We start from the raw sequence: 21,911 nt of genomic DNA, 5'->3' as shown, positions 1-21,911 counted from the left end.
CCACCGGACACCACAGCCCCGCACAGTGTGTCCGGGGACACGAGGACCACCGGACACCACAGCCCCGCACAGTGTGTCCGGGGGCACGAGGACCACCGGACACCACAGCCTTGCACAGTGTGTCCGGGGGCACGAGGACCACCGGACACCACAGCCTCGCACAGTGTGTCCGGGGGCACGAGGACCACCGGACACCACAGCCTCGCACAGTGTGTCCGGGGGCACGAGGACCACCGGACACCACAGCCCCGCACAGTGTGTCCGGGGGCACGAGGACCACCGGACACCACAGCCTCGCACAGTGTGTCCAGGGGCACGAGGACCACCGGACACCACAGCCTCGCACAGTGTGTCCGGGGGCACGAGGACCTCCGGACACCACAGCCTCGCGCAGTGTGTCCGGGGGCACCAGGACCACCGGACACCACAGCCTCGCTCCTCGAGTAACACAGTAGCAGACGAGTTACATTTTTAAGTTGTTCAGTTTCCTTTACACTTGTCGTGCATTTGGGTGTGTGAGAAGCCGGGAGGGTACTGGTGTACCGCTGATGCTCTCTGCACCAGTACTGACTTGATGGACGAGTGACATATTATTAATAAACAACTTGAAAAATGAAAGCCCAATAAGTGTTCAGTATTATACGAAACATTTGTCAGGATCCTTAAAGAATGTAAAGATGAATTTATTAAGCTCCAGCGAGTGCACTTGTGACCAAGTAACTCACATGAACCAGGGGCCGGATTTATCAAAACGTTAAACAAAGACTTATGAATCTGAACATCTTTTCTCGATCTTTAGCGACTTTGTTTACATTTATTAAGCAATTGATGAGCTCTGATGCACTAGAAGTCTGCTTATAAAAAATAATAACGTTTTATTGGAAAGTTTCAATGCTCGTGCTGGCTGTTGTTGTTGTTGTTTTAGATTCAGCTACTCGGAACTAAAGTTGCAAGTAGCACGGGCTATGGTGAGTCCGTAGTGGATGCTCGTTTAATACATGTAAACAAAACCGGCAAATTTTCAGAGAAGATGTACAGGTTAGTAAGTAGATGGATAAATGCTTGTTGAATAAGAATAAGAGGACTAGTTTAGCTCACCTCGAGGCACTGGGGCTCGTGGATGGAGAGGGACTTGCTGCCGAAGCCTCGGCCACAGATGTAACAGACCATGGTGGGTGCTGTGCTCCCTCTGTTGCTGCTGGGCTGGCTGCTGTCTGCGCCCCGGGAGCCCGAGTTACTGCCAGGCTGGCTGCTGTCTGCGCCCCGGGAGCCCGAGTTACTGCTGGGGTGGCTGCTGTCTGCGCCCCGGGAGCCCGAGTTACTGCCAGGCTGGCTGCTGTCTGCGCCCCGGGAGCCCGAGTTACTGCCAGGCTGGCTGCTGTCTGCGCCCCGGGAGCCCGAGTTACTGCCAGGCTGGCTGCTGTCTGCGCCCCGGGAGCCCGAGTTACTGCCAGGCTGGCTGCTGTCTGCGCCCCGGGAGCCCGAGTTACTGCCAGGCTCACACGAACCTTCACTCTCCTCCTCGATCTTACCAATGTGACGAGGGGGATGTGACGCTCTCTGCTGGCTAACACTTTTTTCACTGTTCAATTTGTTTTGTTTCACAGTAACTTCCCGTTTTCTTTGAGATAACGGACTGATACCATTTTCACTTTGTTGAGAAGGGGAAACGTCTCTGCCGTATATTTCTATATTAAAGTCTTTTTGTCCCTTTGCAATGGAAGCCTTTTGATTTTGGATAAATTTCTTTAAAGGCACAGTTTTTTCCGCAGCATCTGCCTTCTTAGTGAGCACAGGCGACGTCTCTACACTCCTCGACTTCAGATTTATTGCGTTTGGAGGTTTTAACTTGCTCTTCCTGCCAGAGCTCTTCTTCTCGTCATCAAAACTCTTACTCTTGTACTTGAGGGCGGTGGGTTTGGTGACGATGAGTTTGTTGAGCTGCTTGCTCTTGTTCTTGTCCTCTGACTTGGGTTTGAACTTCTGCATGTGTAACGGGTGGCTATGGAAGCGCTCCGGGTTCTGCTCCTTCCCGCACGTCAGGCAAGGCTCAGGGATCTGTAGGGACATGCAGTCATATTATCATCATTAATAGTATGTAGAGTCCTGACTCCATGGGGTGGAGCACTACTACTGACGCACCTCTGGGTTAACCAGTGACATAAAGTGGTTAACTCTACCACTGACATTAACCATTGCAACATAAAGCAGTATCGCTAGCACCCACACTCACCATAACCGGTGGGTAAAGCCCTGGCATAAAGCAAGGCGGCTGAGTGAGGAAGCCGCCATGTGTGAGGACACTAAGCGCTGGCTGTGATGGTCTCCATCCACACATGCAGGCGAGGAGTCACAATAACGTGGCTGAAGTATGTTGACCAGACCACACACTAGAAGTTGAAGGGACGACGACGTTTCGGTCCGTCCTGGATCATTCAAGTCGACTGTCGACTTGAGAATGGTCCAGGACGGACCGAAACGCCGTCGTCCCTTCACCTTCCAGTGTGTGGTCTGGTCAACCCCATCCATACACTCTGCCTAACTCAATGTTATCATTTAATGCAATAGTGAGTAATATTAGTTATGTCTGGGTTGAACTGTCATGTAAGGAATACTATCATTAGCGACGTATTGTTATAAAAAAGAAATACATTGTGTAATTGTCCTCAAGTACACGTTGTGTAGTTGAGGACACATTAACTCTTCTTAAAATGATGGTGAAGGAGAGGAGGTAGTGGGGGCGGGGGCCCGTTCTTGTGCACTCAGCCCAGCCAGAGTGCACAGTACCTACAGTAACCATGTGCACTGTGCACTATACTACATATGTTGACCTAATGGACAGTCGCAACGTAGACTCTGGTAGTGTTGAAGTTGGACAAACCGGAAAAGGTTTTGCATTTATGTTGCTAATAAAACCCTAACCTAACATTCCTAGGTCTAATATACGCCCTCTGAGGCCTAATATAGTATATATATGTGCTATATTAGGCCTAGGAATATTGAATTTTGCTTTTTAGCGTGATTTTTCCAGACTCCATGAAGTGAATAATACGAAATTCTACTGTCTAATTGTCCATTACGTCAGTACATGAACGATGGTTCACATGGTTACTAAAATTACCAACTAACAGGAGCACGAACTGCCACACACACGGTGACCTTGACCCCGGGGGGGGGGCCTTAGGGGGGAGGGGGCCCTCAGGAAGAGGGGAGCTCTTAGGGGGGAGGGGGAGCCCTTAGGGGGGAGGAGAGCCCTTAGGGGGGAGGAGGTCACTAGGGGGGAGGGGGGGCCTTAGCCACGTTGCCCATAACCCTAAAAAAGTCAGGTAATGAATTCAAACAATAATTTAGAAATACAGGAGGAAGCCATGCATAGACTTTTAAATACGTTTTTAAACTGGTGAGAATTTTAGACTTCTAAATTTAGGAAGGTAAATTAGAGGTACGAGCAATCGGTTCAGTTATTGATACATTAGTAAATCCGAACGTGAAAAAGATCTAGATTCTAGAAGACATGATTAGTTTGTCTCTAAAACCAAGAGAGCGGTGCAGAGGTGCTTGAAACAGGGCCAGTGAGAGTACCAGGAGTCTCATCCAGAAGCGTGAGTGTTAAAGGCTCTACAGTTATGCTTGGAGTGCATCTTCCCCTTAAGTTAGTTCACGAATGAATGGATTGAAATTTCAGAAATGTTGATTTATAGAATAAATGTGATTGTTGAGCTGTGGAACGTTACAACATAACATTGTAGAGAGATTGACTGCAAGGTTGTAGGTGTGTGATGTTGATCCGCCTCGCATGGGTCAATATTAGCTCCCTCGCATGGGTCAATATTAGCTCCCTCGCATGGGTCAATATTAGCTCCCTCGCATGGGTCAATATTAGCTCCCTCGCATGGGTCAATATTAGCTCCCTCGCATGGGTCAATATTAGCTCCCTCGCATGGGTCAATATTAGCTCCCTCGCATGGGTCAATATTAGCTCCCTCGCATGGGTCAATATTAGCTCCCTCGCATGGGTCAATATTAGCTCCCTCGCATGGGTCAATATTAGCTCCCTCGCATGGGTCAATATTAGCTCCCTCGCATGGGTCAATATTAGCTCCCTCGCATGGGTCAATATTAGCTCCCTCGCATGGGTCAATATTAGCTCCCTCGCATGGGTCAATATTAGCTCCCTCGCATGGGTCAATATTAGCTCCCTCGCATGGGTCAATATTAGCTCCCTCGCATGGGTCAATATTAGCTCCCTCGCATGGGTCAATATTAGCTCCCTCGCATGGGTCAATATTAGCTCCCTCGCATGGGTCAATATTAGCTCCCTCGCATGGGTCAATATTAGCTCCCTCGCATGGGTCAATATTAGCTCCCTCGCATGGGTCAATATTAGCTCCCTCGCATGGGTCAATATTAGCTCCCTCGCATGGGTCAATATTAGCTCCCTCGCATGGGTCAATATTAGCTCCCTCGCATGGGTCAATATTAGCTCCCTCGCATGGGTCAATATTAGCTCCCTCGCATGGGTCAATATTAGCTCCCTCGCATGGGTCAATATTAGCTCCCTCGCATGGGTCAATATTAGCTCCCTCGCATGGGTCAATATTAGCTCCCTCGCATGGGTCAATATTAGCTCCCTCGCATGGGTCAATATTAGCTCCCTCGCATGGGTCAATATTAGCTCCCTCGCATGGGTCAATATTAGCTCCCTCGCATGGGTCAATATTAGCTCCCTCGCATGGGTCAATATTAGCTCCCTCGCATGGGTCAATATTAGCTCCCTCGCATGGGTCAATATTAGCTCCCTCGCATGGGTCAATATTAGCTCCCTCGCATGGGTCAATATTAGCTCCCTCGCATGGGTCAATATTAGCTCCCTCGCATGGGTCAATATTAGCTCCCTCGCATGGGTCAATATTAGCTCCCTCGCATGGGTCAATATTAGCTCCCTCGCATGGGTCAATATTAGCTCCCTCGCATGGGTCAATATTAGCTCCCTCGCATGGGTCAATATTAGCTCCCTCGCATGGGTCAATATTAGCTCCCTCGCATGGGTCAATATTAGCTCCCTCGCATGGGTCAATATTAGCTCCCTCGCATGGGTCAATATTAGCTCCCTCGCATGGGTCAATATTAGCTCCCTCGCATGGGTCAATATTAGCTCCCTCGCATGGGTCAATATTAGCTCCCTCGCATGGGTCAATATTAGCTCCCTCGCATGGGTCAATATTAGCTCCCTCGCATGGGTCAATATTAGCTCCCTCGCATGGGTCAATATTAGCTCCCTCGCATGGGTCAATATTAGCTCCCTCGCATGGGTCAATATTAGCTCCCTCGCATGGGTCAATATTAGCTCCCTCGCATGGGTCAATATTAGCTCCCTCGCATGGGTCAATATTAGCTCCCTCGCATGGGTCAATATTAGCTCCCTCGCATGGGTCAATATTAGCTGCCTCGCATGGGTCAATATTAGCTGCCTCATATGGGACAGTAGGAGCTGCCTCATATGGGACAGTAGGAGCTGCCTCATAAGGGCACAGTAGGAGCTGCCTCATATGGGACAGTAGGAGCTGCCTCATATGGGACAGTAGGAGCTGCCTCATATGGGACAGTAGGAGCTGCCTCATATGGGACAGTAGGAGCTGCCTCATATGGGACAGTAACAACGTACCTTGACTTTATTCTTGGGCCCCGTAAACACCTCCTCGACTTGTCGCCGCCTGTTCCTGGGGATGAAGGACCGGAGGGACGAGGTCCTCTTGGTGGGACGGGACGCCGAGGTGATGACGGGGACGGCGATGTTCCGGGACGGGCGCGGGAGTCGCATTGTTGACGGGCGCGCCTGTCCGTCCCGGGGGTGGCAACGGTGTGGTTAGGTTGTGTTGGGTCACACCTCTCACCCCACACCTCTCACCCCACACCTCTCACCCCACACCTCTCACCCCACACCTCTCACCCCACACCTCTCACTCCACACCTCTCACCCCACACCTCTCACCCCACACCTCTCACCCCACACCTCTCACCCCACACCTCTCACCCCACACCTCTCACCCCACACCTCTCACCCCACACCTCTCACTCCACACCTCTCACCCCACACCTCTCACCCCACACCTCTCACCCCACACCTCTCACCCCACACCTCTCACCCCACACCTCTCACCCCACACCTCTCACCCCACACCTCTCACTCCACACCTCTCACCCCACACCTCTCACCCCACACCTCTCACCCCACACCTCTCACCCCACACCTCTCACCCCACACCTCTCACCCCACACCTCTCACCCCACACCTCTCACTCCACACCTCTCACTCCACACCTCTCACCCCACACCTCTCACCCCACACCTCTCACCCCACACCTCTCACCCCACACCTCTCACCCCACACCTCTCACCCCACACCTCTCACCCCACACCTCTCACTCCACACCTCTCACCCCACACCTCTCACCCCACACCTCTCACCCCACACCTCTCACCCCACACCTCTCACCCCACACCTCTCACCCCACACCTCTCACTCCACACCTCTCACTCCACACCTCTCACCCCACACCTCTCACCCCACACCTCTCACCCCACACCTCTCACCCCACACCTCTCACCCCACACCTCTCACCCCACACCTCTCACCCCACACCTCTCACCCCACACCTCTCACTCCACACCTCTCACCCCACACCTCTCACCCCACACCTCTCACCCCACACCTCTCACCCCACACCTCTCACCCCACACCTCTCACCCCACACCTCTCACTCCACACCTCTCACTCCACACCTCTCACCCCACACCTCTCACCCCACACCTCTCACCCCACACCTCTCACCCCACACCTCTCACCCCACACCTCTCACCCCACACCTCTCACCCCACACCTCTCACCCCACACCTCTCACCCCACACCTCTCACCCCACACCTCTCACCCCACACCTCTCACTCCACACCTCTCACCCCACACCTCTCACCCCACACCTCTCACTCCACACCTCTCACCCCACACCTCTCACCCCACACCTCTCACCCCACACCTCTCACCCCACACCTCTCACCCCACACCTCTCACCCCACACCTCTCACCCCACACCTCTCACCCCACACCTCTCACCCCACACCTCTCACCCCACACCTCTCACTCCACACCTCTCACCCCACACCTCTCACCCCACACCTCTCACCCCACACCTCTCACTCCACACCTCTCACTCCACACCTCTCACCCCACACCTCTCACCCCACACCTCTCACCCCACACCTCTCACCCCACACCTCTCACTCAACCTCTCACTCACACCTCTCACTAAACCCATTCACCCCATCACACCCTTCACCACACCTAACACCCCTCACCACACCTCACACCATACTTCACACCTCACCACACACCCCACACACCTCACCACACCACACACCCTTCACCACACCTAACACCACACCCCACCACACTACCCCTCACCACACCTCACCACACCACACACCCTTCACCACACCTAACACCACACCCCACCACACTACCCCTCACCACACCTCAACACACCACACACCCTTCACCACACCTAACACCACACCCCACCACACTACCCCTCACCACACCTCAACACACCACACACCCTTCACCACACCTAACACCACACCCCACCACACTACCCCTCACCACACCTCACCACACCACACACCCTTCACCACACCTAACACCCTTCACCACACCTAACACCACACCCCACCACACTACCCCTCACCACACCCCTCACCACAGCAACTCACCCTCCTGCTCTCGTTCTCAGAGTCGCCCGAGTCATCAAAGGGACTCTTGCTGCCGACGGAGGACGGGGACGAGGAGGTGAAGTCACTGGAATAGTCACTGAAGCCGGACTGTGAGTCCCGGGAGAGGATGAGCTGGTCCACCATACTGCGGGTCATCTGGCTCATGTCCACCGCGTTCCTCAGGCTCAGGTCCAGCACCTGGCTCAGTCCGGCCACCACCACACACCGCAGTCCGGCCACCACCACAGTCACACATGTTAAGGTAAAGGCAAGAGGCGTTAGGAAGCGTGTGGATGGAGAAGCTCATGTTAATATCTTGTTAGTTAAAGCCTTCCTCAACTGTACTATTACATCAGTGGTGTTAGACAGGTCTTGTTTACATTCTTGGCTGGTTTAGGAAAGTTGGTGGGAGATGTTAGGAGGTAGGCAGGTGGCCTGGCTAGTGGGATAGTCTAGTGAGGGGCAGGTGGCCTGGCTAGTGGGATAGTCTAGTGAGGGGCAGGTGGCCTGGCTAGTGGGATAGTCTAGTGAGGGCAGGTGGCCTGGCTAGTGGGATAGTCTAGTGAGGGGCAGGTGGCCTGGCTAGTGAGATAGTCTAGTGAGGGCAGGTGGCCTGGCTAGTGGGATAGTCTAGTGAGGGCAAGTGGCCGGGCTAGTGGGATAGTCTAGTGAGGGCAGGTGGCCTGGCTAGTGGGATAGTCTAGTGAGGGCAAGTGGCCGGGCTAGTGGGATAGTCTAGTGAGGGGCAGGTGGCCTGGCTAGTGGGATAGTCTGGTGAGGGCAAGTGGCCGGGCTAGTGGGATAGTCTAGTGAGGGGGAGGTGGCCTGGCTAGTGGGATAGTCTAGTGAGGGGCAGGTGGCCTGGCTAGTGGGATAGTCTAGTGAGGGGCAGGTGGCCTGGCTAGTGGGATAGTCTAGTGAGGGGCAGGTGGCCTGGCTAGTGGGATAGTCTAGTGAGGGGCAGGTGGCCTGGCTAGTGGGATAGTCTAGTGAGGGCAAGTGGCCTGGCTAGTGGGATAGTCTAGTGAGGGCAAGTGGCCGGGCTAGTGGGATAGTCTAGTGAGGGCAAGTGGCCTGGCTAGTGGGATAGTCTAGTGAGGGCAAGTGGCCTGGCTAGTGGGATAGTCTAGTGAGGGCAAGTGGCCGGGCTAGTGGGATAGTCTAGTGAGGGCAAGTGGCCGGGCTAGTGGGATAGTCTAGTGAGGGCAAGTGGCCTGGCTAGTGGGATAGTCTAGTGAGGGCAAGTGGCCTGGCTAATGGGATAGTCTAGTGAGGGCAAGTGGGATAGTCTAGTGAGGGCAAGTGGCCTGGCTAGTGGGATAGTCTAGTGAGGGGCAGGTGGCCTGGCTAGTGGGATAGTCTAGTGAGGGCAAGTGGCCGGGCTAGTGGGATAGTCTAGTGAGGGCAAGTGGCCGGGCTAGTGGGATAGTCTAGTGAGGGCAAGTGGCCTGGCTAGTGGGATAGTCTAGTGAGGGCAAGTGGCCGGGCTAGTGGGATAGTCTAGTGAGGGGCAGGTGGCCTGGCTAGTGGGATAGTCTAGTGAGGGCAAGTGGCCGGGCTAGTGGGATAGTCTAGTGAGGGCAAGTGGCCTGGCTAGTGTGATAGTCTAGTGAGGGGCAGGTGGCCTGGCTAGTGGGATAGTCTAGTGAGGGGCAGGTGGCCTGGCTAGTGGGATAGTCTAGTGAGGGCAAGTGGCCGGGCTAGTGGGATAGTCTAGTGAGGGCAAGTGGCCGGGCTAGTGGGATAGTCTAGTGAGGGCAAGTGGCCAGGCTAGTGGGATAGTCTAGTGAGGGGGAGGTGGCCTGGCTAGTGGGATAGTCTGGTGAGGGCAAGTGGCCTGGCTAGTGGGATAGTCTGGTGAGGGCAAGTGGCCTGGCTAGTGGGATAGTCTGGTGAGGGCAAGTGGCCTGGCTAGTGGGATAGTCTGGTGAGGGCAAGTGGCCTGGCTAGTGGGATAGTCTGGTGAGGGCAGGTGGCCTGGCTAGTGGGATAGTCTAGTGAGGGGCAGCTGGCCTGGCTGGTAGGATAGTCTAGTGAGGGGGGAGAGATAGCCTCCTGGATAGACATAGCCCAGACTGACCTTGGGCTTCTTGAGGGTAGCGGTGGCGGGCCGGTTCTTGGCGGAGAGGTCGCCGTACGACGCGGACCGTGGTCGTCGGAGTCGCTGATGCTGGGGGTCGTGCCAGGAGGAGCTGAGGTCGTCGGGGTCGGAGGTGGGCGTGTAGGCCGCGGGCGTGGGTGACATCTCCGGGCGCAGGTGGTGCTCCTGGTGGTGCGGGTGTCCCGGCGGGGGTGACGGCGTGGCCTCCCGCCGGTTCCTGAAGGACCGGATGCTGCGTTAGTGCTCGGTACAGGGATTTCTCCGGTACTGATGAAGGAGGCTTATCCGGCCTCCTCTTCTGAGGCTGGGTAAGCCGGCTTCACCCCCCCCCCACACTCATCTCCTTCTACTCATCTATTCCAACACACATCTACTCTAGCACTCATCTACCCAGTACTAATCTATTCCAGTACTCATCCACTCTACTCCAGCACTCAATACTACAGAACTCGTCTACCGCCTCGCTGTAATGTGTAGTTGTAATGATTGTGGGTTATCTATTGTGATGGCTACTTGTGTTGTAATAACTAGTCTTCTAATGATCACTGACGCCCACGAATATTCTCCTAAACTTTTATCATGGATAAAGCCCCCAAACTGAAGGCAGTATCCATACGTGCGGCCATCACCTCTAAATCATAGTAGGCATCCGTCAATCCCGTGGGGATATGGAGTTGTGCCCTAAGTGTCCAGTTGGATGCTGCGCCTGCTGTGGCTGTGAAGGCCAACCCGAGAGTGACAGTCCTACCCGCAGCGAGCGCAGATAAACGCCGAAGCGGGTGTGTCTGACAGTGGTCGAGACCTCCTCTGAAGTCTATTATCCTCCGCCGGCCTCTTCAGTTCATCCTCGAATTGGTGGAATTCCTTCTGCACTTTACATCTCCAGTCAGATCTGTCCGCAGCTGCTGCCTCCCAAGTGTTGATGTCGATGTTCAGCTGCTTGAGGTTGCCTTTGCAGGCGTCTTTGAAACGCAGCTGAGGTCTTCCGGTGGGTCTCCTTCCTGATGCCAGTTCTCCATACAAGAGATCCTTCGGTATGCGGCCATCTTCCATGAGTGTGACATGTCCCAGCCATCGCATGCGTCTCTGTTTCAGGAGAGTGAACATTGAAGGGATTCCTGTTCTCTCGAGTACTGTGTTGTTGGTGATGTGGTCTTTCCACGTGATGTCAAGGATGCGTCTCAGGTTCCGCATGTGAAAGGTGTTGAGCCGTCTCTCCTGGTGAGAGCGCAGGGTCCAGGATTCCGAGCCGTAGAGAAGTGTACTCACCACACATGCCATGAAGACTTGTGCCTTGGTGTGTACTGTCAGTTTGGCATTTTCCCAAACGTGCTTTGTGAGCCTGGCCAGTGTTGTTGTGGCCTTCCCGATACGCCTGTTGAGCTCAGTGTCCAGGGAAAGGGTGTCTGAGATTGTGGAGCCCAGGTTATCTTGAGGTTATCTTGAGATGATTTCGGGGCATTTTAGTGTCCCCGCGGCCCGGTCCTCGACCAGGCCTCCACCCCCAGGAAGCAGCCCGTGACAGCTGACTAACACCCAGGTACCTATTTTACTGCTAGGTAACATGGGCATAGGGTGAAAGAAACTCTGCCTATTGTTTCTCACCGGCGCCTGGGATCGAACCCAGGACCACAGGATCACAAGTCCAGCGTGCTGTCCGCTCGGCCGACCGGCTCCACAAACCCGTGATACTCCAGGTACACAAACCCGTGAACTGCCTCCAGCACATAATCTGTGATGTTTATACAGGGTGGCTCATTGACGCCTTGTCCCATCACCTGTGTCTTCTTCAGGCTGATTGCCAGGCCGAATGTGGAACAAGCTGCGGCAAAGCGGTTGAGTAGCTGCTGCAGGCCTTCTGCTGAGTGTGTGGTGATCGCTGCGTCGTCGGCGAAGAGGAACTCCCTGAGGATTCGCACTGGTACTTTCGTCTTTGCTTGCTCGGAGTCTGGATAGATTATAGAGCTTACCATCAGATCTTGTTCGGAGATAGATGCTCTCTGTGGTTGTTCCAAAGGTATGCTTGATGAGGATCGCGAAGATGCCAAACAGGGTTGGAACAAGAACACACCCCTGTTTAACACCACTGTTGATGTTGAATGGTTCACGACTCCTTCCTTCATGTCCTTGTGGAACGATTGTATCATGCTGAGTAGGGTTACCTTACCTTGAGGTGCTTCCGGGGCTTAGCGTCCCCGCGGCCCGGTCGTCGACCAGGCCTCCTGGTTGCTGGACTGATCAACCAAGCTGTTAGTCGCGGCTGCTCGCAGCCTGACGTATGAGTCACAGCCTGGTTGATCAGGTATCCTTTGGAGGTGCTTATCCAGTTCTCTCTTGAACACTGTGAGGGGTCGGCCAATTATGCCCCTTATGTGTAGTGGAAGCGTGTTGAACAGTCTCGGGCCTCTGATGTTGATAGTTCTCTCTTGAACACTGTGAGGGGTCGGCCAGTTATGCCCCTTATGTGTAGTGGAAGCGTGTTGAACAGTCTCGGGCCTCTGATGTTGATAGAGTTCTCTCTCAGAGTACCTGTTGCACCTCTGCTTTTCAACGGGGGTATTCTGCACATCCTGCCATGTCTTTTGGTCTCATGTGATGTTATTTCTGTGTGCAGGTTTGGGACCAGCCCCTCAATTATTTTCCACGTGTAAATTATTATGTATCTCTCCCGCCTGCGCTCAAGGGAGTACAGATTTAGGCTCTTTAGTCGGTCCCAGTAATTTAGATGTTTTACTGAGTGGATTCTAGCAGTAAAGGATCTCTGCACGCTCTCCAGGTCAGCAATTTCTCCAGCTTTGAAAGGGGCTGTCATTGTGCAGCAATACTCCACTCTAGAGAGCACAAGCGTTTTGAAAAGTATCATCATCGGTATAGCATCTCTAGTGTGAAAGGTTCTTGTTATCCAACCTGTCATTTTTCTTGCAGTTGTGACGGCTACTTTATTGTGTTCTTTAAAGGTAAGGTCTTCCGACATGAGTACACCCAGATCCTTTACATTGGCTTTTCGTTCTATGTTATGATTTGCCTGAGTTTTGTACGTGGTTTCCGTTTTTATATTTTCAATTTTTCCGTAGCGCATGAGCTGGAACTTATCCTCGTTGAATACCATATTATTTTCTGTAGCCCATAGAAAGACCTGATCTACATCTGATTAAAGGTTTGCCGTGTCCTCTATGTTGTCTACTCTCATGAAAATCCTAGTGTCATCTGCTTAGGATGATACAGTGCTATAGGTTGTGTTCTTGTCTATGTCCGATATGAGGATGAGAAAAAGTACTGGAGCAAGCACAGGACCCTGGGGGACTGAGCTCTTCACGGTGGGTGGGCAGTCAATTATGGCCAAGATCTTGAAGAGTCCGTCCCTGCTCACGAGGTCGAAGGCCTTTGTAAGGTCAATGAATGCGATGTACAAGGCTTTTCTCTGCTCTCTGCACTTTTCTTGAAGCTGTCTCAGGAAGAACACTATGTCAGTGGTTGACATCTCTGCTCGGAAACCACACTGTGACTCTGGGTACACTCTTTCAGCAAGAATCTGGAGCCTGACCAAGACGACCCTGGCGAAGAGTTTGCCGACGACGCTGAGGAGGGAGATGCCGCGATAGTTGTTGACATCGCTTCTGTCACCTTTATTTTTGTAGAGAGTGATGATGTTTGCATCTCTCATGTCTTGTGGCACCGATCCACAAGACATGGCTCCCTCCAGCACTGGCACAGACGTTCATGAGGCTCAGTTTTAAGTGTTCCACGAGCACATTTGAGCACTTCAGGCGGAATCCCGTCGTCTCCTGGGGCCTTCCCTGAGGAAAGTGAATCCACTGCTTTCTCAACTTTTTCCACAGTTGGTTCAAGATCAAGTTCTTCCATGATGAGCAGGCTCTCGTGTTGCATCCAAGTCCTCTACACTGACCAAGTTCTCTCTGGAGTAGAGTTCGGAGTAATGTTCCACCCAGCGATTCACCTGTTGATCACGGTCTTTAATGATCTCTCCAGTGGCTAACTTCAGAGGAGCTGCCCTGTTTAGTGTAGGGCCTGTTGCCTTTTTGATCCCTTCGTACATGTCTCTTATGTTGCCAACAGTGGCCGCAGTCTGGATGCTGGAACAGTCGGAGCCAGTAATCGTTAGCACAGCGCCTCGCAGTTTGTTGAACCTCGTAAATCATATATCATAACAGTATAGTACAGTTGGCATCCGTCAATCCCGTGGGGGATATGGAGTTGTGCCCTGGGTGTCTAGTCGTTGTAGTCTAGTTGGATGCAGCGCCTGCTGTGGCTGTGAAGGCCAACCCGAGAATGACAGTCCTACCCGCAGCGAGCGCAGATAAACGCCGAAGCGGGTGCGTCTGACAGTGGTCGAGACCTCCTCTGAAGTCTATTATCCTCCGCCTGCTTCTTTAATTCATCCTCAAATTGCTGAAGTCCCTTCTGCACTTTGCACCTCCAGGCACATCTGTCCGCAGCCCCGGCCCACCAAGGTGGCCCACAGCACTAGTGACGTCAGTGGCGGGCCACAGCACTAGTGACGTCAGTGGTGGCCCACAGCACTAGTGACGTCAGTGGCGGGCTACAGAACTAGTGACGTCAGTGGTGGCCCACAGCACTTGTGACGTCAGTGGCGGGCCACAGCACTAGTGACGTCAGTGGTGGCCCACAGCACTAGTGACGTCAGTGGTGGCCCAAAACACTAGTGACGTCAGTGGCGGGCCACAGCACTAGTGACGTCAGTGGCGGGCCACAACACTAGTGACGTCAGCGGCGGGCCACAAAACTAGTGACGTCAGCGGCGGGCCAGAGCACTAGTGACGTCAGCGGCGGGCCACAGCACTAGTGACGTCAGTGGCGGGCCACAGCACTAGTGACGTCAGCGGCGGGCCACAGCAGTAGTGACGTCAGTGGCGGGCCACAGCACTAGTGACGTCAGTGGCGGGACACAGCATTAGTGACGTCAGTGGTGGGCCACAGCACTAGTGACGTCAGCCGCGGGCCACAGAACTAGTGACGTCAGCGGCGGGCCACATAACTAGTGACGTCAGCGGCGGGCCACAGCACTAGTGACGTCAGCGGCGGGCCACATAACTAGTGACGTCAGCGGCGGGCCACATAACTAGTGACGTCAGCGGCGGGCCACAGCACTAGTGACGTTAGCGGCGGGCCACAGCACTAGTGACGTCAGCGGCGGGCCACAGCACTAGTGACGTCAGCGGCGGGCCACATAACTAGTGACGTCAGCGGCGGGCCACAGCAGTAGTGACGTCAGCAGCGGGCCACAGCACTAGTGACGTCAGTGGCGGGCCACAGCATTAGTGACGTCAGTGGCGGGCCACATAACTAGTGACGTCAGCCGCGGGCCACATAACTAGTGACGTCAGCGGCGGGCCACAGCACTAGTGACGTCAGCGGAGGGCCACAGCACTAGTGACGTCAGTGGCGGGCCACAGCACTAGTGACGTCAGCGGCGGGCCACAGCAGTAGTGACGTCAGTGGCGGGCCACAGCACTAGTGACGTCAGTGGCGGGACACAGCATTAGTGACGTCAGTGGTGGGCCACAGCACTAGTGACGTCAGCCGCGGGCCACAGAACTAGTGACGTCAGCGGCGGGCCACATAACTAGTGACGTCAGCGGCGGGCCACAGCACTAGTGACGTCAGCGGCGGGCCACATAACTAGTGACGTCAGCGGCGGGCCACATAACTAGTGACGTCAGCGGCGGGCCACAGCACTAGTGACGTTAGCGGCGGGCCACAGCACTAGTGACGTCAGCGGCGGGCCACAGCACTAGTGACGTCAGCGGCGGGCCACATAACTAGTGACGTCAGCGGCGGGCTACAGCAGTAGTGACGTCAGCAGCGGGCCACAGCACTAGTGACGTCAGTGGCGGGCCACAGCATTAGTGACGTCAGTGGCGGGCCACATAACTAGTGACGTCAGCCGCGGGCCACATAACTAGTGACGTCAGCGGCGGGCCACAGCACTAGTGACGTCAGCGGAGGGCCACAGCACTAGTGACGTCAGCAGCGGGCCACAGCACTAGTGACGTCAGTGGCGGGCCACAGCACTAGTGACGTCAGTGGCGGGCCACAGCACTAGTGACGTCAGCCGCGGGCCACAGAACTAGTGACGTCAGCGGCGGGCCAGAGCACTAGTGACGTCAGTGACGGGCCACAGCACTAGTGACGTCAGCGGCGGGCAACAGCACTAGTGACGTCAGCGGCGGGCAACAGCACTAGTGACGTCAGTGGCGGGCCACAGCACTATTGACGTCAGTGGCGGGCCACAGCATTAGTGACGTCAGTGGCGGGCCACAGCACTAGTGACGTCAGCGGCGGGCCACAACACTAGTGACGTCAGTGGCAGGCCACAGCACTAGTGACGTCAGTGGCGGGCCAAGCACTAGTGACGTCAGTGGTGGCCCACAGCACTAGTGACGTCAGTGGCGGGCCACAGCACTAGTGACGTCAGTGGCGGGCCACAGCACTAGTGACGTCAGTGGTGGCTCACAGCACTAGTGACGTCAGTGGCGGGCCACATCACTAGTGACGTCAGCAGCGGGCCACATAACTAGTGACGTCAGCGGCGGGCCACATAACTAGTGACGTCAGCGGCGGGCCACAGCACTAGTGACGTCAGCGGCGGGCCACAGAACTAGTGACGTCAGCGGCGGGCCACAGCACTAGTGACGTCAGCGGCGGGCCACAGCACTAGTGACGTCAGCGGCGGGCCACATAACTAGTGACGTCAGCGGCGGGCCACAGCAGTAGTGACGTCAGCAGCGGGCCACAGCACTAGTGACGTCAGTGGCGGGCCACAGCATTAGTGACGTCAGTGACGGGCCACATAACTAGTGACGTCAGCCGCGGGCCACAGAACTAGTGACGTCAGCGGCGGGCCACATAACTAGTGACGTCAGCGGCGGGCCACAGCACTAGTGACGTCAGAGGCGGGCCACAGCACTAGTGACGTCTGCAGCGGGCCACAGCACTAGTGACGTCAGTGGCGGGCCACAGCACTAGTGACGTCAGTGGCGGGCCACAGCATTAGTGACGTCAGTGGCGGGCCACAGCACTAGTGACGTCAGCCGCGGGCCACAGAACTAGTGACGTCAGCGGCGGGCCAGAGCACTAGTGACGTCAGTGGCGGGCCACAGCACTAGTGACGTCAGCGGCGGGCAACAGCACTAGTGACGTCAGCGGCGGGCAACAGCACTAGTGACGTCAGTGGCGGGCCACAGCACTAGTGACGTCAGTGGCGGGCCACAGCATTAGTGACGTCAGTGGCGGGCCACAGCACTAGTGACGTCAGCGGCGGGCCACAACACTAGTGACGTCAGTGGCGGGCCACAGCACTAGTGACGTCAGTGGTGGCCCACAGCACTAGTGACGTCAGTGGCGGGCCACAGCACTTGTGACGTCAGTGGTGGCCCACAGCACTAGTGACGTCAGTGGCGGGCCACAGCACTAGTAGTAGTGTAAACCGGGCCAAGTCGTGTCCGTTTTGTTTTTTTCAGCGGACACGACTTGGCCCCATGTTTTTTCGTTGCCCTGCTGAGCCATGCACGGGCATTGCTAATGGTCAATGACGTCATCAACTTACCTGGGGATTAAAAGGCCGGCTCCTGGCCCCATCATTTTTCGTTACCTCAGCGACCCCGTATAGGCATTGCTAATGGTCACCACGAACAGCAACCCAAATGTCATACCGCAATTTTTTGTAGAATCGTACATCTGGCAGCATAGCAGGTGAGCTGAACATAAGAATAAAGGTAACTGCAGAAGTCCTATTGGCCCATACGAGGCTCCTATATATCTCCACCCAATCTCATTCATATTCATGTCCACCCTATGCTTAAAACAACCAAGGGATCCACTTAAGGTATTAGTTTACAATAATAGTTTTAATAAATAGCTGTCATTCTAGTTTTATACACAACAGCAATTATGAAACCCTATAGCTAGATATCGTACTGTAATCCACAAGTAGCTACCACACATCTGGCAGCACAGCGGATTATTGGCTGTGTTAATAGGCTAGTCAACTGTCCTCACATCCATCAAATAGCTATCCAAATGTCGCACCTCAATTCATCCATCTAGCAACTTAGCTGGATGCTAGTCACTATATTCATAGGCTAATCATTTCTACACCTCAAAAATAAAAAATCCTAGTTTCTAAACCAACACTCGCAAATACATGCATACATACCTACACATACTCCACAACCTATACATTCATAGTGAATAGCCTAGTTTTTTGCCACCATTTCCCCCATTAATCAGATGTGATTTATGCCATACACAGAAAATACAGCATTTACACGCCAAATATGCCATTTATGCACAAAATATATTATTTACACTCAAAATATACCATCACACAAAAATATGACATTTACATACGAAATATGTCAATTGCACACAAAAATATACCATTTACACAATATTGCATGTACACTCAGAGTATGACATTTACACAAAGTATGGTATTTGCACAAATATATCAAAATGCTTATGCATTTAGACAATCAAAAATGCGCTTTCACTAAAATTCCACAATTCCACATACATAATTTTCACAAAATACTCATGCATTGTCTCATAAACCAAAATACACTTACACCATTAAGGTCTATTTTTTCAGATTACAGAGCTTACACAAAATACACAATTTGCACACAAAAATACAGTTGCACCAGTTCCACGTCAACAAATTAAAAACACAACTTGCATAAATGCACTATTATCACAAAAATTATTATAAAACATGGACGATTATTACACAATTTGTGTAATTATTATACATCTTCGCACAATTAATACAAGAAAACTTGCTATATAATTTCTCGACTTGCACAATGACAATCAATACACAACTGAACAATAGATAACTAGCACATATTCATTAAATACACAACTAAAAAATTTCCACAAATACATATACAATTAATACATACGACTTGCACAAAACAATACACAATTTATAGAAATATAATCAATGCATAATTGCAATAATCATACAACTAATGCAAAATACATAATCTGCACAATTAATACACAAGTATATTAATTGTGCAATATATGTACAAATACAAACACAACCAACTGGGTCAAACAATACACAATTTGCATGATATTTTTCTAAGTATATTTAGGACATTAATTACAATATGCTGAGTTTAACCAACTCCCCAAAAGTCAGAATTTCACATATAAAAAAGGTACATATGACTTCCGATGAGCTCAATATAAAACACATTCATTTTCCATTAATATTTCAACATTATTAGTGCTAAACTATTCATCTAACATATGTCCATTGTGTTTAATGTCTTATTAATACCTTCCTTGTCACATCCTCTCCAATCAGGCCACCCATATATATTTATGCAAACCATCTAACAGACTTATTTGTTCTAGCCTTAGTCATGTTAGGGCAGGTAGGGTTAGGTAAAGTCAGTATTTTCTATGATAATTTTAAGCAAATTTGCTATATCTTATAAAAAATGCATCCTATTAAAACCTAAATTCATCTAAATCTATCAAAAAAAATATACTTATACTACACAAATTTGACTAAATTTAACCTAGCAAAAGCTAAACTAACTAAATATGAGCATCCCATATCCTCACATACAAGCCTATGTCACCTCTGTCCATACATTACATGAGTTGGCCATATAGCTCGAACCCCAAATAGGAAAATTTACACTATTTCATAAACATGCTAGTTCATGACCCCTAAGATATTATATATATGTCCTTCCCTACACGACCTCATCTAACCTGACCTAGCATATCCAAACCTAGATTTAGTTCAAGTTGGTAAAATGTAAGCTATGCCACCTAAATTCAATCTAATTTAAGGCAATTTCCACCAAATATACCCCAATGTTGTGTATCACAACACTGCCAAAGCCCATTGTTACCCACATTTTCTCCTATTCCATCCTACCCTACGCAACCTTACCTAACCTATCCTAGCATATCCAAACCTAGATTTGGTTAAAGTCGGCGAAATTTAAGCTATCCCACATAAATTCGACCTAATTTAAGGCAATTCCCACCAAATATCCCCAAATGTTGTGTATCACAACACTGCCAAAGCCCATTGTTACCCACATTTTCTCCTATTCCATCCTACCCTACGCAACCTTACCTAACCTATCCTAGCATATCCAAACCTAGATTTGGTTAAAGTCGGCGAAATTTAAGTTATCCCACATAAATTCGACCTAATTTAAGACAATTCCCACCAAATATCCCCAAATGTTGTGCACTGCCAAAACCCATTTTTACCTACATTTTTTCCTATTCCATCCTACCCTATGCAACCTTACCTAACCTAACCTAGCATATCCAAACCTAGATTTGGTTAAAGTTGATGAAATTTAAGCTCTTCCCACCTAAATTTGACCTAATTTAAGACAATTCCCACCAAATATATCCAAATGTTCTGTATCATAGCATTGCCAATGCCTATTTTTTGACCTACATTTTCTCCTATTCCATCCTACCTTACGCAACCTTACCTAACCTAACCTAGCATATCCAAACCTAGATTTGGTTAAAGTCGGCGAAATTTAAGTTATCCCATATTAATTTTACCTAATTTAAGACAATTTCCACCAAATATACCCAAAAATGTTTTGGAACATAGCACGGCCAAAGCTCATTTTAGTTGAGTTTTCGCCTATTCCAACCTGCCCTAGACAACCCTACCCAGCCTCTCCTGGCATATCCAAAGTCAGATTTGATTATAGTTGGCAAAATTTATGCCTTTCCCACCTAAATTTAACCTAATTTAAGCCAATTTCCACCGAATATACCCAAATGTTTTGTATCTTAGCATGGCCAAAGTTCATTTCACCCAAGTTTTCACCTATTCCATCTTACCCTACACAACCTTACCTAACCTGACCTAGCATATCCCAAGCTAGATTTGAATAAAGTTCGTGAAATTTATGCATACTCACCTAAATTCAGCCTAATTTAAGACAATTTCTACCCAATATACCCAAAATGTTTTCTTACATAGCTCAGCCAAAGACCATTTTAGCCGAGTTTTCACATATTCCAACCTACCCTACATAGCCTTACCTATCCCTGACCTACCAGATTTGATTAAAGTTTGGGAAATTTAAGCTATCGCCATCAAATTGGAAACAATTTCCACCAAATATGCCTAAATGTTGTGTATCATAGCACAGCCAAAACCCATTTTACCCACATTTTCACCCATTCCATCTAAACCTGGACCCAACCTCCCACATAAGGGGCATAACTGGCAAACCCCTCACAGTGTTCAAGAGAGAACTGGATAAGTACCTCCAAAGGATACCTGATCAACCAGGCTGTGACTCATACGTCAGGCTGCGAGCAGCCGCGTCTAACAGCCTGGTTGATCAGTCCAGCAACCAGGAGGCCTGGTCGACGACCGGGCCGCGGGGACACTAAGCCCCGGAAGCACCTCAAGGTAGCCTCAAGGTAGGTAGGTAACCTCTGATGCGACATATACTCAGAGAAGTGATGTTTTTTGGATATGAACCTAAATGCCCGTGCCTAACCTGCAAGAGTCTTGGAGCTTTGTTGAATATTTTATCTATTTTTCTTCGAAAACGGAAGTTTTGGATATGAACCTATCCGCACTGTGCCTAACCTGCTAGGTTCTTTGTTGAACATTGTAACCATATTCATAGAAAAGTGATGTTTTGGATATAGACCTAACAGCCCCTCTCCTTTAAAACTTAGAACTGTGTTCAATATTGTAGATATAGTGTTGGGTATGTGTTTTGTTTTTACACATCAACCCAACTGTCCTGGACCTAACCTCCCTTCATTTAACTTCAAATTTATCATAAATATGGAAGGACGTGTTGTTTGTGCATCAACCCACCCATCCTGGGCCTAACCTCCCTTTATCTAACTTCAAATTTATTGTATTTATGGGAAGGTGTTGTTTATGCATCAACCCAACCTCCCTGGACCTAACCTCTGATACACGAATCTTGGTTCAATATTGCATCATACTCATAGCATATTTTTTCACATAAT

General features: G+C 51.2%; 1 protein-coding gene across 1 annotated transcript in view; it reads right to left on the bottom strand.

The window, feature by feature from the left end:
* Positions 1–975: 975 nt before the first annotated feature.
* LOC123757194 (dentin sialophosphoprotein) overlaps positions 976–21,911 on the bottom strand; it is a 185,188-nt gene continuing 164,252 nt past the window's right edge. The window contains exons 3-6 of the mRNA XM_069329318.1: positions 9,849–10,086; positions 7,769–7,966; positions 5,666–5,836; positions 976–2,058 (exon numbers count right to left, since the gene is read on the bottom strand). Of these exons, the coding sequence (XP_069185419.1) occupies positions 1,090–2,058; positions 5,666–5,836; positions 7,769–7,966; positions 9,849–10,086 (1,576 nt within the window). The 3' untranslated portion in view covers positions 976–1,089. The remainder of the gene's footprint in view (positions 2,059–5,665; positions 5,837–7,768; positions 7,967–9,848; positions 10,087–21,911) is intronic.

Source organism: Procambarus clarkii, chromosome 22, assembly GCF_040958095.1.
Source record: "Procambarus clarkii isolate CNS0578487 chromosome 22, FALCON_Pclarkii_2.0, whole genome shotgun sequence".
Lineage (NCBI taxonomy): Eukaryota > Metazoa > Arthropoda > Malacostraca > Decapoda > Cambaridae > Procambarus > Procambarus clarkii.
The sequence above is the reverse complement of the archived record's forward strand: the minus strand, read 5'-3'. Positions and strand labels throughout refer to the sequence as shown.